The 15,841-nt window shown below is 34.4% G+C and overlaps 1 protein-coding gene across 12 annotated transcripts in view; it reads left to right on the forward strand.

Moving 5' to 3' along the window:
* MARCHF6 (membrane associated ring-CH-type finger 6) overlaps nucleotides 1-15,841 on the forward strand; it is a 45,668-nt gene that overhangs the window by 20,463 nt on the left and 9,364 nt on the right. For 10 of the 12 annotated variants that reach the window (XM_086844504.1, XM_086844569.1, XM_086844896.1 and 7 more), the window contains 12 exons: nucleotides 938-970; nucleotides 1,501-1,552; nucleotides 4,722-4,780; nucleotides 5,373-5,453; nucleotides 6,704-6,772; nucleotides 6,888-6,962; nucleotides 7,771-7,905; nucleotides 8,395-8,514; nucleotides 10,524-10,624; nucleotides 11,319-11,456; nucleotides 13,176-13,377; nucleotides 15,043-15,112. In XM_086844504.1, coding sequence (XP_086700630.1) covers nucleotides 938-970; nucleotides 1,501-1,552; nucleotides 4,722-4,780; nucleotides 5,373-5,453; nucleotides 6,704-6,772; nucleotides 6,888-6,962; nucleotides 7,771-7,905; nucleotides 8,395-8,514; nucleotides 10,524-10,624; nucleotides 11,319-11,456; nucleotides 13,176-13,377; nucleotides 15,043-15,112 — 1,135 coding nt within the window. The remainder of the gene's footprint in view (nucleotides 1-937; nucleotides 971-1,500; nucleotides 1,553-4,721; nucleotides 4,781-5,372; nucleotides 5,454-6,703; nucleotides 6,773-6,887; nucleotides 6,963-7,770; nucleotides 7,906-8,394; nucleotides 8,515-10,523; nucleotides 10,625-11,318; nucleotides 11,457-13,175; nucleotides 13,378-15,042; nucleotides 15,113-15,841) is intronic. The other 2 variants (XM_086845314.1, XM_086845245.1) reach the window with 1 other exon arrangement.

Raw genomic sequence — 15,841 nt, forward strand, 5'->3', positions numbered from 1 at the left:
AGAACCACTTCCAATGTTATGTGCTGACATAGGCAATAGATGCATAGTTTACATTTAGTATCAAAATTGGGGTAGGCTCTTTCATTATGTCATCCTGTAAAAATACTATGCAAGTTTTCTGAATTTTCAAACATTTTTGCATCTTGGTTTGATTTGTAAAATGTATGTAACTCTTATATCTTGGAACTTAGTGCAAAGTCCTCATACAAAAGAGTCTAGCGGTAATTGTGAAGTAGGAGTGACTGGATTGAAATAGTAAGATAAAGTGTGGGGAAAGGAGATTTTTTTTTTTTTTTTTAATAGATGCTTTATTTTTGGCTGCTCTGTGGATGTTTCCTGTAACAGCTGTGCTGGGTGATGAAGTATTTGTTTCCCATCTTCCCTAGCTGTAAAACAATTCTGTTCAAAAGTTAATTACATACAGTGTATCAAATTATCCTGTAGTAGTTGCTTTTATACATCAAGGATAAAATACTAACTTTTCTCAGCGCAGCATAAACTGGTATTTTGGAAGTAGGATGAAACACCAATTTCCTCTTGTATTTAAATATTGGGTTGATTAAACATGTACCTAAATAGCCATTCAGTCACTACAATATTTTGTAAATACAAAATCTTTGTCAAAAACTTAAAAGTCTTGAAGAGAAACAGCTTATAAATTAATTGATTATATGCTTGGTTTGACGCATATAGATATATGTGTATTCAGATATTCCACATGTATATCACTGCCTTTGAAAACCTGAGTTGACTGTGTTGAATGAGAATTTAGTGTCTCTTTTTATCTGTAAAAATTTATGTCCTGGTACTGTTGGGTGAGCCACAAAAAAAGCGTTTGACTTTACTAGACAATAAAAGTCAATATAAAAGAGGCTTATTTTAGATTCAAGTTCCTTAGTTTTTCTGATAAATAAAAATAACTTTCTTATCTTCACAGATGCTTGGACTTGATGGATCTCTGGTTTTCTTAGTAAGTGCAGTCCTGCTTTTCAAGAATTTCTACAGAAGGATTATTTTAAGTGCCTGTATTTTTTAATATACATAATTGCATATGGAGTCCTTATATTCATATAATATATATACTGCTTTAAAAATAGTTTCATATAATGTTATGTTCAAGCAAACTGGGTTTTTTAGGAATTTCACAAATTATAGTGGGGGGTGTAGCATAAAAGTGGAATTTCTTAAAAGATGTAGATAATTTTGAATCACTCCGCTGTACATGAAAACTAGACCTTTTAAAAAGTGCACACTGAAAATACATATCTGTTCTAATCTTATGTTTTGCTCTTTATTATAATTAATTAAAATACTTTTCTCATTCAAATGCATTCTGTTTGTCCTAATACCACCACTCTAATATGAGATGTGCAAGTTCTGATGATAACAGACGGTTGAAAGAAATTGAGATACAAAAGTCAAGTCACTTATTTAAAAAACTGACATTTATGTGCTGTTTGCTTGTCATCTTCATTCCTCTTTCCTCCATGCTCCTTACAGGAACATGTATTTTGGGTGGTATCTTTAAATACGCTATTCATACTTGTCTTTGGTAAGTATCATTTTCTCTTAGGTTTTAAAATGATCCTTCATTGTGAAGTGATAGTGCAGGTCAGTTTTAAGGCTGTTCTAGAAAAATGAAGATGTTACATCTGAAAGTAGAAATAAAAATTAACTGGCAAAATAAATCACAAATATTTATTATTTTCTGGTGTTGTCAATTTAAGTGAATAGACTTAAAATAGGAAACCTAACAGAGCCTTAACCAAAGTGTTGCCTTTTTCCCAACCTGGAAATGAAACTCAAGGTAATTTTAGTAAGGAGGCAATGTAAAAGGGGATCTTTATTTGAATACCTTCAAAGGTAGTTATGGAAAGGTGTCCATAAAAGTCCACCGGGGTGAGTACATTTTTATAGGTTTTAGGAAATTGGCATAATTGATAAAAAGCACCAATTAGGAGGACAAGTGGTGATGCAATTCCCCCCCATGTCAAGACCCTTCTCTGGAGCTCCCCCTTCAGTATTAGCTGTACTTCATGTGTGAAATGTATCTCAAAGAGTTGTTCTCAGCCTTAGTTTCCAGGAAGAACCAAGATAGGATAGGGGCCTTGTACTTCCCAGGGCTTGGAGCTCTGGAATTTGTTTTGTCTTTCTGGTTAGGGAAAGGCCATGGAAAAGTAGTCGGAAAACTAGCCACTAATACAATAGGTGACAGAGTTACAAATAGATGTGTGAAGAATAGAGAGAGAACAGATTAAAAAAAAAAGGGCAAAACCCAAACAGCATCAAAAGCATAGAAAATAATATTTATTTCTAATTGTTAAACTCAAGGAGGACTCTCATGAAATTTAATTTGTGAGGAAATGCAATATTTTGAGGAATTGCTCAGAAATTTTCTTTTTTTTGCCTTATAGTTTTTACTAGATAAAGTATTTTTCCATTAAGAATCCATTCTTGGAGCTCAAATTGGAAGGGAGGGAGGTATACAAGAATGTAGCATTTTAGTGACAAGGTGAAGCATAGTATACACTTAAAGAGATACCAGACAAAAATACAACAAAATTGCACTTGCTCTGAATGATTAGCTTAGAAAATATTTTTTTATGTTGTTTTGGTGTTTTTAGAGTGGTCTTTTTTGGCAGAAGGGTTTGAGGTTGAAAAACTGAAGTTGTAATGTAGATAAGTCTTTACAGACAAAGTAAAGCTCCCAATACTGAATCAGTGATTTGAGCATCTAGATACTGAAACAGAACAGCAAACCAAAAGAAAATAAACATGACTATGCTGTATATTTAATTCAAAAGAAACTGTAACTGTTCTAAAATAAGACTTGGAAAATACTTGAGTTATTTTTCTGATAGTTATTCTATTTTAATCTGTAGTTATCAGAAATAAATAGGGTTTTTTTAGCTGCTATAATGCATAGGCTTCTTTAGTAAGTAGATAATAACCTTGAAATTTCTAAACCATAGACTAAAATTCAATAATAAATGAGTAATAAGAATGATTAATGAGGTTGTCATATAGAAATATTTTCAGTAGCTGCTTTGCTAAGTGGGTAACTCACAAATAGAGGAGAGAAGAGAATGACTTTCCTAAGCAACCAGGAGGTCTGGGAATTTAATATATGCCTCTCAAGCCTATTTCTAGTATCCTTCCCATTAAGTAATACTTCTTAATTTACAGCTGCCAAATCCCTAGTAATTTTTAATTACAGTACTTGTGAGTTCAGATGTCACAGGAGGTACTTTATAAAAGAAAAAACAGAAGGAAAGCATTTCTAACCTTAATTAGTGGTCCAGAAATTCTCCGTGGACAAATTAATTCATTTCAACTTAATTAATATTTTTGTAGCTCGTTCTTAGTACTCACAGAGGAGTTTTTACTCCTTTGTGCTTTCTTTTTAAGGAATCCATTAGAAAATCTCTTCTAAATAGTTATTTAGAAAACATGATAAACTGTCCACTATATTCTCATAAAATGTGAAAAATGCAAATTTTAAGTCATTAGCCCAATATCTGTAGGAGTTGTGAGTGTGGTCTTTTTGATCTCGCTTTTCTTTCTCTTGTTCTTACTAGGCAGGGAGAGCTTGATTCCTCCCTTTATCTTTTACATGTTTGCTCTTTCCAGTAACTGCTGATTTTCCTGAAAGAGACACAAATTAAAACTTTTCTTGTAATTGATTAGGGTAATATGAGTCCTGCTGAATGTTTTCCTGTAGTTTGGTTGTTTTTTTTTTGGTTTGTTTGTTTGATTCTTGGGTTTTGAATTTGGGATTTTTTTGTATGTTGGTCATATAGAAATGAGGGATTTCCCACAAATCCCTCATTTAAGGGAATGTTTAGTCTATAATAGCTCCTAGAGTAGACTACCATGATGTAGTGAAGACAATATAGGTGAAAATAAAAGTTTGCTTTTTCTACAGCCCCTTTACTTTATACTGATGCCCTCTGTTCCTATAAAAAAATCAATGTTGAATTCTGTAGTCCTTTGTAAGTTGATTGGAAGACAACAGAGTGAGATAAAATAACTAAAAAATTTATTTTGTTGCAAATATGCAGGTTTCTAAAAATGTGGAAGTGCTATGTTTTCTAATGCATTTCCCCTGAAACGTCAGTCTTGTCAGGAGTGAGTTCTCTGGAATTAACAGTTTTCAGTACATTAATTCAAAGTAAAAGATTTTTCAGTCACTCCTCATCCCTTCACTGGGTGTCATCTTTCTCCCCTTCCTCTTCCCTTTGCAAATTTCTGCAGGGCTTGCATTTTTCACAATATTTTAAGTATTCTTAAGAGTTAAAGTACTAGAACTGAAGCCTTGCTAAAGCAAGTCCCAGCTCACCAGGCTCTGAAATGGCTACTGAAGTCTTTCAGTGTATGGGGATACCAGCTTAGTACATAACACTGAGAAACTGAATTAATTTATACACTGCAAGATGAAGTAAGAAGGAAAAGACTCTCCTCTTATTCTGTGTAGTTTTATGTTGTTTTAGTCCTTAAGGGCAAATTCTGATGTGATTTTCTGATTCTGATGTGATGTGTTTGTAAAATTATATAAATCTAACACTTCCAAATACTTGCACAGAAATTAATTTTTGTCCTTTTTTTTCATAAAACTTATGAGAAGTAGACTAATACCATGTTACAGTATTCATCCTGCAAATAAGGCTTCATTTAGCAGCTTTCATGGCCTTTTTTTCTCCTTTCTGCTTTACATTATACAGCATTTTGTCCATACCACATTGGTCACTTCTCCATTGTTGGCCTGGGCTTTGAGGAATATGTGAGTACTGTGTTACAATTTCAGAATTAAAAAGAAACTACAACTGTTTATTCAATCACAATATTTTTGAAGAATCCTTCCACTTCTGTTTGTGGTTGCAAAAGTAAGCTGGAGTATGTCTTCTTAGTAGTCCTTCAACCTTTTTGAATCTGTGATTAAAAATGTTGTCCCAATCTTTTCCACTTCCTCCATTACTTACATCTCAAGTGAGGTTTCTTACTGTTTTTAAAAACTGTGTCTTCAGGGCTTTTTTAACAGCCTCTTGTTCCTTGTGTACATTTTTTAATTGTCTATTAATTTTCATAGTGGATGATAATAAGTAGGGGAAACTAGGGGATGAATGAAACAGTGTAAGGTGACACTCTTTGTTTCATATATTGAGGTTGTTTTGAGTTCGAAGAAAGTAGTTGTAAATGTAAACATATATTCTTGATGAAGATACAGAAATAGTAGTAGATTATTAAAATATATAAAAACTAGAGAAACTGGCATTCTTCTTGAAGAGCTGAAATTTGGAATTTAGATCTCCTTTTTATGTAACTAAGGTTCTAGGAGACTCATAAGCTTTCCTCTTTTTTCCTCTTTACTCTAGGTACAAGCATCTCATTTTGAAGGCCTGATTACAACTATAGTTGGATATATTCTTCTAGCAGTGACTCTAATTGTTTGTCATGTATCCTTTTGTCAGTAGTTACCTGGTTCTGATTTACATGTAAATAATTTTTATGGCTATGCTTCGAGGAGGTGCACACATGATGCAGGTGCACTTAACTCAGCATTTTTCTCTGCTCTTTTGGTGAAGTTATAAGGAAAGGTCTCTTCTGTTCTCTTGGACATTTAGAACTTATCAGTGTGACTGCCAGCTTTCAAATACTTGCACATGCTTAACAATACAATCAAAGGTTTTTATGCTTGCTTGAAGGTCTGTCTGAGGAGAAGAGTGTAGAATTGTTTTTCCTCACTACCCCTATGTTTCTGCTGTGGACTGTAGTTGCAGCAGAGAGATTATAAAAGGGGGGATTAAGAAAATATGGGCAGTATGACGGGAAATTTATTCAAATATTTTTGATCCTGCCAGATTTTTTGAATATGGATTATCTTAGTTTCTTTGTTATGTCTCTAAACTACTGAGAGTTTGCAGCAAGAATTTCTTTCTCATTATTACTTTTTTTGAGAAAACTATTTTCACTTAGTTGTAGAAAATAAAATCCTGGAAGCTGGAAGGATTTATTTGGTCAATTTATTTGGTCAGCAAGTAAGAAGGCTGCATTCCAGCTGCATGGTTTTTTACACCAGCTTCAATTTGAAAGAATATACATTTGTTAGCAGTTCTCTGTTCAAAAGTACACAAAGTTAACATCAACTTTCTACATCAGTATACCAATGTGCAGTGCAAGTGTAAAACTTTAATAGATTAGCATGTAGGCCTTGCATACTAAAAAAAAAAACCCAAAACAAACTCCCAAAGTGCAATATGCATCCAGTTTTTCTCAGAAAAGGTGAGAACTTGATTTAGGCAGCAGGGAAAGGAAAGCTACTATTTAAAGTAGGTCTTCAGTTTTTAAACATCCTTATTTGTGGCAGATTTTTTCAGAGACAACTATTTATTTCTTGAGAAAACTTCTGGTTGCTTAATTTAAGAAGGGATATATTACTAATAATTATTTATTTACTTAAATTATTATATAATAATTATTTATTTTACTTTTGCATGTTTGGGAGTGTTACCTAGAACACTAGATCGTGACTTCCAGAGTCACAGCCAATTTTGAAAATAGAACTCTGATAAAACACATACTTACTATTTCATTTTTCTCTTTTATAAAATTTCCTGTTGCTAAAAGCAACGTAATACAGTGTTTGATATTAATTAGACTGTTACAAAGTGTTTCCCAGTGTTATTTTCTTGACAAAGCTATTCAGGGTTTGGCAGCACTTGTTAAATTCCAGCGATCACGTCGTTTACTAGGAGTTTGCTATATTGTTGTCAAGGTAATCCTAATTTTTTATATGGGGGGAAATAAAATCCTCTAAATTTAATCTGACATTATTTTCTTAGCAATTTTTGTTAAACTAGTGAAATGTTATTTTCTCTCTCTTCCTAAAGGTTTCCTTGTTAGTGGTGGTTGAAATTGGTGTGTTTCCTCTCATTTGTGGCTGGTGGTTGGATATATGCTCCTTGGTAAGAACAGAAAAAAATACAGTGAAATCTTTTGTAACAGTGTTTTTATTTGAAGAAAAAAAAAAAAGTTCTGATGAGAAGAGGATTGTTAACACAAGTTTGAGGGTACTCTTCTGTTTTCATAAGCAGCATTTCCAGAGGGAATGGGTTTTTTAGGTACTGACTGCCTCATGCTAATTTTGGGGTTTTGTATGTTACTAAATACAAATTAACATGTTGTTACTAAAATAACAAGATCCTAATCCTTTTTAGTGCAGTTACAAGACCACTGTGATAATGAGTTTACTTATAGGCAAACTTGTGTGATGAATAAACCTCTTTACATAGCCATCTTGTGTGAAATGGTAATGACTTTGTATTTTAAGTTGTCCAATCTCTTTCTGTTTTGGAAAAGATCCTTGCTGCATTTGCTTGGAATTGAGGACTGTTTTTCTGTCCTGAAAAATACTGATTGATAAATTTATTAATATAAATATTTATAAATTATTTTTTTCCAGCCTTACAAAGAGAATTTTACTTAGGAATTATTTGCTTCCATCGTAATGCCACTTTGAATTGATTTATAACTTATGTAGAGTCCGTTAGTGATTGAGTTGACATATCTCTTCTTCCTGCCAAAAGAAATAAATTGATCTTTATTTGCTGTTCTTATCATAAAGTAATTCCTTTTTTCTCTAATTAAATGGTGTATTTATGTGTTAAAGCAAACATTTAAATTTTGCTTAATAGTTTATAAGAACTAGGGTAAACAAAATGAGTAGTTGCAGATGTTTGCCAAACTTTATTCATATTTGTTTACTACTTCTAGGAGATGTTTGATGCCACTCTGAAAGACAGAGAATTGAGCTTTCAGTCTGCCCCAGGCACCACAATGTTTCTGCACTGGTTGGTTGGAATGGTTTATGTCTTCTATTTTGCATCCTTCATCCTTTTGCTCAGAGAGGTGAGTCTGCAAAAACAAGATTGTTACGTAACACAGTTTGAGGCTTACATACAGAACTGTTAAATCTTTCATGTATGGGTATTGCTGCTACCATTCTTTGTGTGTATGTTTGATTCAGTTTTATGTAAAACAGGCCGCCATGCTGGTACTTACTGCAGTGGAAAAATCATGATTTTAAGTATATTTTACTTAGAGATTTTTAGTTTACAAATAGCTGTTAAATCTGAGTGTTGCCTTCAAGTTCAAATATGTTTTAGTTGTTTAAGATCAGTCAGTACTTGAAAATTAATCTTGTATTTGGTTATTGGTTCTCTCCTTCTCTGTGATAATACTTTCTTTGTTCTATTTTGGTGCGATTTTGGTGAATCTTGTTTAACTAATTCCCTATTACGTTAAAATCTATTTTCTGCAGCAGTGTTTTCCAAAATAATACAAATAAATACAAAGATTATATTCTCCTCATACATTGTTTTCTGTTTCCTACTTTAGGTATTGAGACCTGGTGTTTTATGGTTTCTCAGGAATTTGAATGATCCAGACTTCAATCCTGTGCAGGAAATGATTCACTTGCCCATCTATAGACATCTCCGGAGGTTCATCTTATCAGTGGTAAGGACTTACCAGAAAGATTTCCTTATTTAGAAAGCTTCATATGCTGTCTTCCACACACAGTACTGTGTACTTAAACATTTTCGCCATGGAACTGAACTGGTACTAGAACAGGTTGCAAACAGAATCCGCATCTTTTGATACTCAATCTCAACTAAGATTCTGAGCAGCCTGTTGTATCTGGATCTGCTCAGAATAGGAGTTTGGGGAGAGTTGGTTGGAGTTCAGAGATCTCTTCTAAACCAAGTATCTTATGCAAAGTCAAAGAAAATGTTTATGTACTTGGAAAACAAGTGTTTATTATTATGGATATTGTAAATCACATAATTTTCATGATGCCCTCAAATACTGCAGTAAACATTGTATGTCCAGTTCACCCAAAACAGTTCAGCAGGGAAGAATAACTTTCTAGCTAAATTTAAGATTGGATTCTACTGCTCTAGCCAGTGGTGTCTGTTTCTAGATTATCATTGTAAGATACTGAAAACAAGGAAAGATTTTTTTCCCTTTACTTGTTTGTCTGAGGTTTGCTGAGCAGGCAGTCAAGCGTCACACATGGACTGTGTAAACTGACACACCCAAAACATTCTTTGATGTACTTTATTGTTACATCTAAAGTGCTTTGGGCAGTGAAAGCTCAAGAGAGATCCTGGTTCTGTTAGGGAGTCCTTCAGTATCTGAGTGGAATTGACCTTTCCACCTTTCTGAGCATTTTATCCTTGGATAATTGTAATTCTTCACCTGCCTGAAATTTCGTGGTACATCAGGTGGCCCAAATACAAGCAACGATCTACTGGTTGCTCTTGGTGTCACGTTGTCACACTGTGTTGGAAGGGGCAGTTACTTGAACTTTTGATTTGCTTAGCAAATTCAGAACTTTCACTAGCCTTATGCTAGAATATGGGATCCAGAATGGTAATCATTTACCATTTCAAAGAATAAATCACACCTTTGAAGCTCTATTTATTTCTATGTATTTAAAGAAATGTCTTGCGTATAACATAAACTATTAATTTTCAGGAAAATGGGATTCAGTTTTTCTTTTTGACATAGTTAAACACAATTTTTTTCACGTTTTTACTCTCTAGTGGTGCATTTATATGAAATGTAAGAATGTGTTTTAAATGTACTTATAAAAGTGCATTGTCTTCAGGCATTTGATGTTCCTACTGAATTTTGGTCTTTCAGTCAATTTGACGTGTGAGGAAATAGGAACTGAAAGGTCTTTTCACGCTTCAGCAAGTTGCTTAAAAAGTCAGCCACCTAGAAAAGAGAGGAATACAAAATAAGTAATCCTGGTGTTGGGGAAAGAAAGAACACTCTGACATTGCTTTAGTTGTAAAGAAGGTTATTCTGGTGCTTATTCAGCTGCAGTCCTATTGGTGAAGGCATCGTAGTGTACCGGTCTGTCTGGGATGGAATGGATTTTCTTCCTACTGGCAAATGTCTTTCTGCACCTTGAATTGGCAGCTGAAACAGCATTACCAACAGGCTTGTTGGCTATGGCTGGACAGTGCTTGCACAGCATCCAGGCATTTTCTTTGCTGCTCTGCTCTGCTCCCTCACCTCCAGTGAATAAGCTGCAACCTGGGAGGAGGGTATCCCTGGAACAGCTGGCCCAAACTGACCAAAGGAATATGACATCATGCTCAGCAGTAAAAGCTGTGTGAAAGGAGGTTGGGGGGGATCTTCATGGTTATGGTGTTAGTCTTCCTGACTCACCAAGAAATTCCTGATTATCTGTCTGCTGATGGGAAGTAGAGTTCTTCTTAATGTTTTAATTGCATGCTTGACGCTTTCTCTATTAAATTGCCATTATCTCAGTCTTGCCTGCCTTCTGTTTTGCATTCCCCTTCAGCTGGAGAGGGGATTGAGCCAGCAGCTGAGTAGGTATTCATCTGTCTGCCAGGGCTAGCTCGCCACATCCAGGGAACATGTCAGATATGGGTAGGAAAATAGGTTTGGTTGTTTCTGCTATTTGGACTAACTTGTTTACTTTCCTATTGCAGATTGTCTTTGGATCAATTGTACTGCTCATGCTCTGGCTTCCTATACGCATTATTAAGTATCTCCTGCCTAACTTTCTTCCATATAATGTTATGCTCTACAGGTGAGCATTTATTTTTAAAAATATTGGGGTTTTTCAGTGTTTCTATAAATGGAAGAAGTGTATTTGCACTCCCTGAGCATTAAAGTGACACTTTTTGTTATGTTATTTTGTTTTCAATTAATCTAATCTTCATTGTTCTAAGAGAAGTAAAGGGTAAAGGACATGGCTGCATCATATAGTGTGACAAATGAAAAGCTACTTGAAAAAAAAAGCATTTTGTATTCCTTCCATAAAGATAACTGTACAGGGCTTTACACATTCAAAACACTTCCCATTTCGACTTTCAGATAGTGAAGTTCCTTCTGTGTTTGCTTTTTTAACACACACATTCCTGATTGTCATTGCTTTGGAGCAAAATAATATCTGTAACTTCATTTTTTTTTGAATGATAGCATTTTTTCTCTATTTCTGAATAATAATTCAAACTAATGATAGATGCAAATAGAGAAGAAAACTGTATTCTTAGGTACAATCTTTCTCAATGTATTTTTTTTCTTAATTTCTTATAAGCCAAAGTGCCTGACCCTCTGCTCAGGATGGTGTATAGGGAAAAACTTGAGCAAAAAACTAAGAATTTTCTTTTTTGGCATCCATTGTATTTTTGTATTGTGGTGGCATTAATAGGATTGACTGTAAAAGATTTCTTTTAGAATGTTCCTTACATTTGATTTCCTGGTCTTCCCATTGTTTCCAGTGACGCTCCAGTAAGTGAACTTTCCCTAGAGCTGCTGTTACTTCAGGTGGTGCTTCCAGCTTTGCTAGAGCAAGGACATACAAGACAGTGGTTGAAAGGTCTTGTACGAGCATGGACTGTTACTGCTGGATACTTGCTGTAAGTACAGAAATCCATAATCAGCTATAACCACTGTGCCTAGTTTGGTCTTTAAACATGAGGGCAGCATTCCAGAAATGCAAACAAACAGGTTTAATAGCTCTTCTACAGATTAATACATGGTGAAAAACTTGTATAATGATTGCTTGCTTCTAAGCAGTAAATGCACCTACTTGTGGACTAGCCTTTGACAAGTAATTCTTCTGGTACACTATTAGAGCATTTGCTTAGTGAAGGAGATCAGTAAAAGTATGACTAACATCTTCTTAACTCCCTATTATATGAAAATAAAGAGATAAATGTCAGCAGTGTGTTTCCATGAATAATAAATAAAATTCATATTCACTTTTTGCATTTCTTGGTCTATAAGAAGGAAAAAAAAAGAAAAATTATTTAAAACATTGAGCTGAAGAAGTAAGCAACTTTAAATTGGGAATTTTAAAGTTAAATGTTCAGACTTTAGAAAAGGATAAAACCAAACCTTTTTCAAATAAAGTAAATTGTTGTACTGCCAGGCAGAGTTCAAGCACTTGAAATTATTTTTTAGTTCATCTGTTGTTTGCCAAATTAGTCAAGAAAAAAGTAAGGTTGATTTTGTTTCTGTACCGTTTTCAGTTTAATTTCAAACTATATTGGCATTCTCCCACCATGTTGCACTCCTAGAATCAAGAATTATTCTTTGCCAAGTTATATCTAAAAAACTGAGTGAATGAAAGACTTCAATCTAATCCAAAATATTTATTTATTTATTTATTTGGATAATATTTATGTTTCTCATAATGAAACTTTCCTTACCCCCTCTTCTCTTAGTTTGCATTTCGAAGAAGTTTTTAATTATTTTCCAAGTTTTGAATGTGTTTAAGTATAGTATAGTAAGCGTTCTGGAGATGATGATAGAATGGCTTTTCTTACTCCAGTGTTGCAGCTGTTTTGCAAATTACCTCTTCAGCAATTTTAGTTTAGCACAGATGAAAATCTTTTGCTCTGTTATTCTCAAAAAGCAAGCTGTTGGGTAGATGTCATTGCTAATAGAATATCTCCACAAATATTACTCTGCTAAAGCTGAGGAAAATGAAGTCCTAAATGTTCACTTTTAATCAGACTCAAATTTTTCTAATTTGTATATGTGGAAAACATCAACAGAATAATTTTGAAGTAGATTGATTTTTTTTTTTTTTTCCTAGGATTGATATTCTTAAAGACTTGTCAACAGGTTTTGAGCAATTTAGAATCTTCTTGAAAAACTCTGCCTGCCTCTGTACTTCTGACAACGCATCCATAGCAATGCAGCATTGTCCTTGTATGATTTAGGTTTGAAGGCCATTGTTTCCTATAGCGCTTTGTGACAGTAACATAAAAGCTGTTGGTGGAGCTGTGTGCTTACATGAACTGAAATATCCATGCAGTTTTCCTTTCATGTGCACAACAGCTTTAATTAGCAGGTGGTGTTTTTAAAGCAGTCAGGCAGATAAGTGATCTTTCTATGTAATTGTATTCCAACTGCATCCACACCAGCATTTTTCTTCTAAATTGTGATTATGATGACATTGAATGCGTTACCAAAAAAGGCTTATTTTACTTCAGTAAAATTCTGGCAGTACTCCTGTGTTAGATTTGTACAACCTGTATGGATTCTGAGTAGGCCTATATTTCTGTGGAATATATGAAAGTTTCTCATTCATATCAAACAGAACAAAACTGAAATTTCAATTGTTACAGGGATCTTCATTCTTACCTACTTGGTGATCAGGAAGAGAATGAAAACAATGCAAATCAGCAACATAACAACCAGCATGCTCGCAATAATAATGCCATTCCAGTTGTGGGAGAAGGTCTCCATGCAGCCCATCAAGCCATACTTCAACAAGGAGGACCTGTGGGTTTCCAGCCTTATCACAGGCCTTTAAAATTCCCACTCAGGGTATGTATACATAACACATCAAGACAAAAGAAAAAGGCATTTGAGATTTTTTTTTTTTTTCCTAAGAAAAATTTGGCCCATTGTCGCTGTTGGACACGAAATGATTCACACAGACACAGCTCAGTGTGTGATAGAAAGAAGAGAGTGATTTATTCTGTGGTTTCAGTATTTATAGATTCTCAACAACGACCAGGGATTGGATAGTTAGGTTACCACCTTCCCAACCACACTAGTCATGAAAAATGTCCATCAAAAGACATTTCTTTAATGGAATGTATAAACATCTATGTTTATAGTTACTTCCCTGGGATAGTGGCTTGAAACTATGAAAACAAGGTCAGAAGGTTTAATTCTCAGGGCAACAGCCCATTTTATCACAAGTCATCTGGTGGGTACTGTTTTATATGGTTTGCAGCTTTCTAAAAGTTATGCTCAACATTGCAGTTATGCTCACATAAGGTTTTTTTCAGCCTGTAACTTAAGACCTTCAATTACAATTTTATTTACAGACTCCATATATGTTGAGTATTATGTGTCAGTTGATGTCTTGTTTTCTTCACAGTAAGTAATGGAGAGAAAAACAATAAGCCCCTCTCAACAGGTTGTTCAGGTGTGCCTCTAACAAGGCATGGCTTTCAAGGGGACATACTAATTGTAGCTGAAGTGTACTTTAAACTATTTTGCTTTATTAAGGAAATAAACAGAGAACTTTGTTTGCTTCTGTATTAAACATAGAAAGACATTATATAATACTTGAAAGTTCTAAATCCCTGAAATTAGAAAGGAAATTTTATTGGCAAATACTTATATTTCTAGAATAATATACATCTTAAACTAGGTAACTATTTTGTTGTTAGCAGAACTCTGAGTTAAATATAAACTTCACCACAGCTCACTTACTGTGGTTTCAGGCATAGCTGAAGAATGGAAGTCACGGCTAACATTAGGTCATTATGATATTGCTTCTGAAGGTTCCTTCCTTTATACCCAAATGTCAAGGACAGTGTGTGCTCCAGATTTAACTTTCTCTCGGTAGTCTGTTGGGATAAGGTGTTGACTTTCCCATAGCAAGCTTGCTTGTTGTGTGGTTTTGATGATTAGTGAAGCAGAGCTTCATAGGGCCTAGTGCTTGAGAAATATTTGAAGATGTCAAGTATATGGTAATTCTCTGGTAAGATGGAAACCTGACTGAGGAGCAACCAGCTTCACTGTCAGTTTCTGGTCACAGAAACCTGAGTACATCTGGAAGAACTTTGTCAGCAAGGTTTTCCGTATAAATATATATCCTTGCTCATATGGCATACAGAGCTAGAAACCTTTCAGGATTATTTGAGAGTCATTCTGCTCAGTGCAGAAATTAAGGGATGATCTTTTTTGTTTTTGTGAGACAACAAAGAACTTCAGTCATTCTGGGTTCAAGTGTTACTTTTTATCATTGGAACAGTTGATAGAAAGTCTTAGAAATACACTGCACTGCAGGTGTTCTGCATGTACCATGGTTAAGTTTCTTTTTGCTGATTTATTTATACAGTAAAACATCAGTTAATATTTGAACATCCTAGTTTAGCTGGCTTTCTAGGATGATGTATTTTTTATACTGGGGTTTGTTGGGGTTAGGCTAAATAACTTTCTTACTGACTTCTCCTTTTTTTTCCCCTTTTTCAGATATTTCTTTTGATTGTTTTCATGTGCATAACATTACTGATTGCTAGTCTTATCTGCCTTACCTTACCAGGTAAGTCTATTATGATTAACTGTCATTAAAAACAACTCAGTATGTTGCTATGCCCACCCATGGAAGATATTTTGAAATCATTGTTTGAAGTCAAAAGGCAAAAACATGGAAACTAGTCTCATTTCTAATCATTTGTTATCAAATTGCAATAATCTAAAAGTCAAAATGAAAGAGATTGCCATTCCCTTTTTGCTGTAAATAATTTTCCTGAGGGCTTCAGCTGCTGAGACAATCTCAGTAGTATTGAATGAAAAAGAGAAACTCTAGCACCTATTTTACTGTTTTAAGAAGGAAAATAAGTAGTTAGTTTCCAGGTCTTCTGCAGTATTTTCTTTAATTAATTATTCTGAAGGTGTCATTATTGAGTACTGTGAGGAGCAGGGGGTTGGACTCGATGATCCTTACGGGTTCCTTCCAACTTGAGATATTCAGTGATTCTGTGATCTTGACACATCACTAGGAGATTTTGTGAAGTGGCATGCATATCACTTTAAAATGTCTGAATAAGTATTTCAAAAACACTTGGTATTTTTTTAATAATGTAGAATGAATGTTAACCAGCATAAATTCCATAACCTGCCTGCTGTAATGCCATGTAATTTATACCTTCTTCTATTAATGATACTGTCTTGGTCTGAAAAGACAGGTTTCTGCTAAGGAAGGCAGAAACCGACCTTGAAATGGAAAAAATGTAGACCACCCCCCCCCCCCCCGCAAATTATTATGAAC

The sequence above is a fragment of the Cyanistes caeruleus genome, chromosome 1 (genome assembly GCF_971803275.1).
Source record: "Cyanistes caeruleus chromosome 1, bCyaCae1.hap1.1, whole genome shotgun sequence".
Taxonomy (NCBI): Eukaryota; Metazoa; Chordata; class Aves; order Passeriformes; family Paridae; genus Cyanistes; species Cyanistes caeruleus.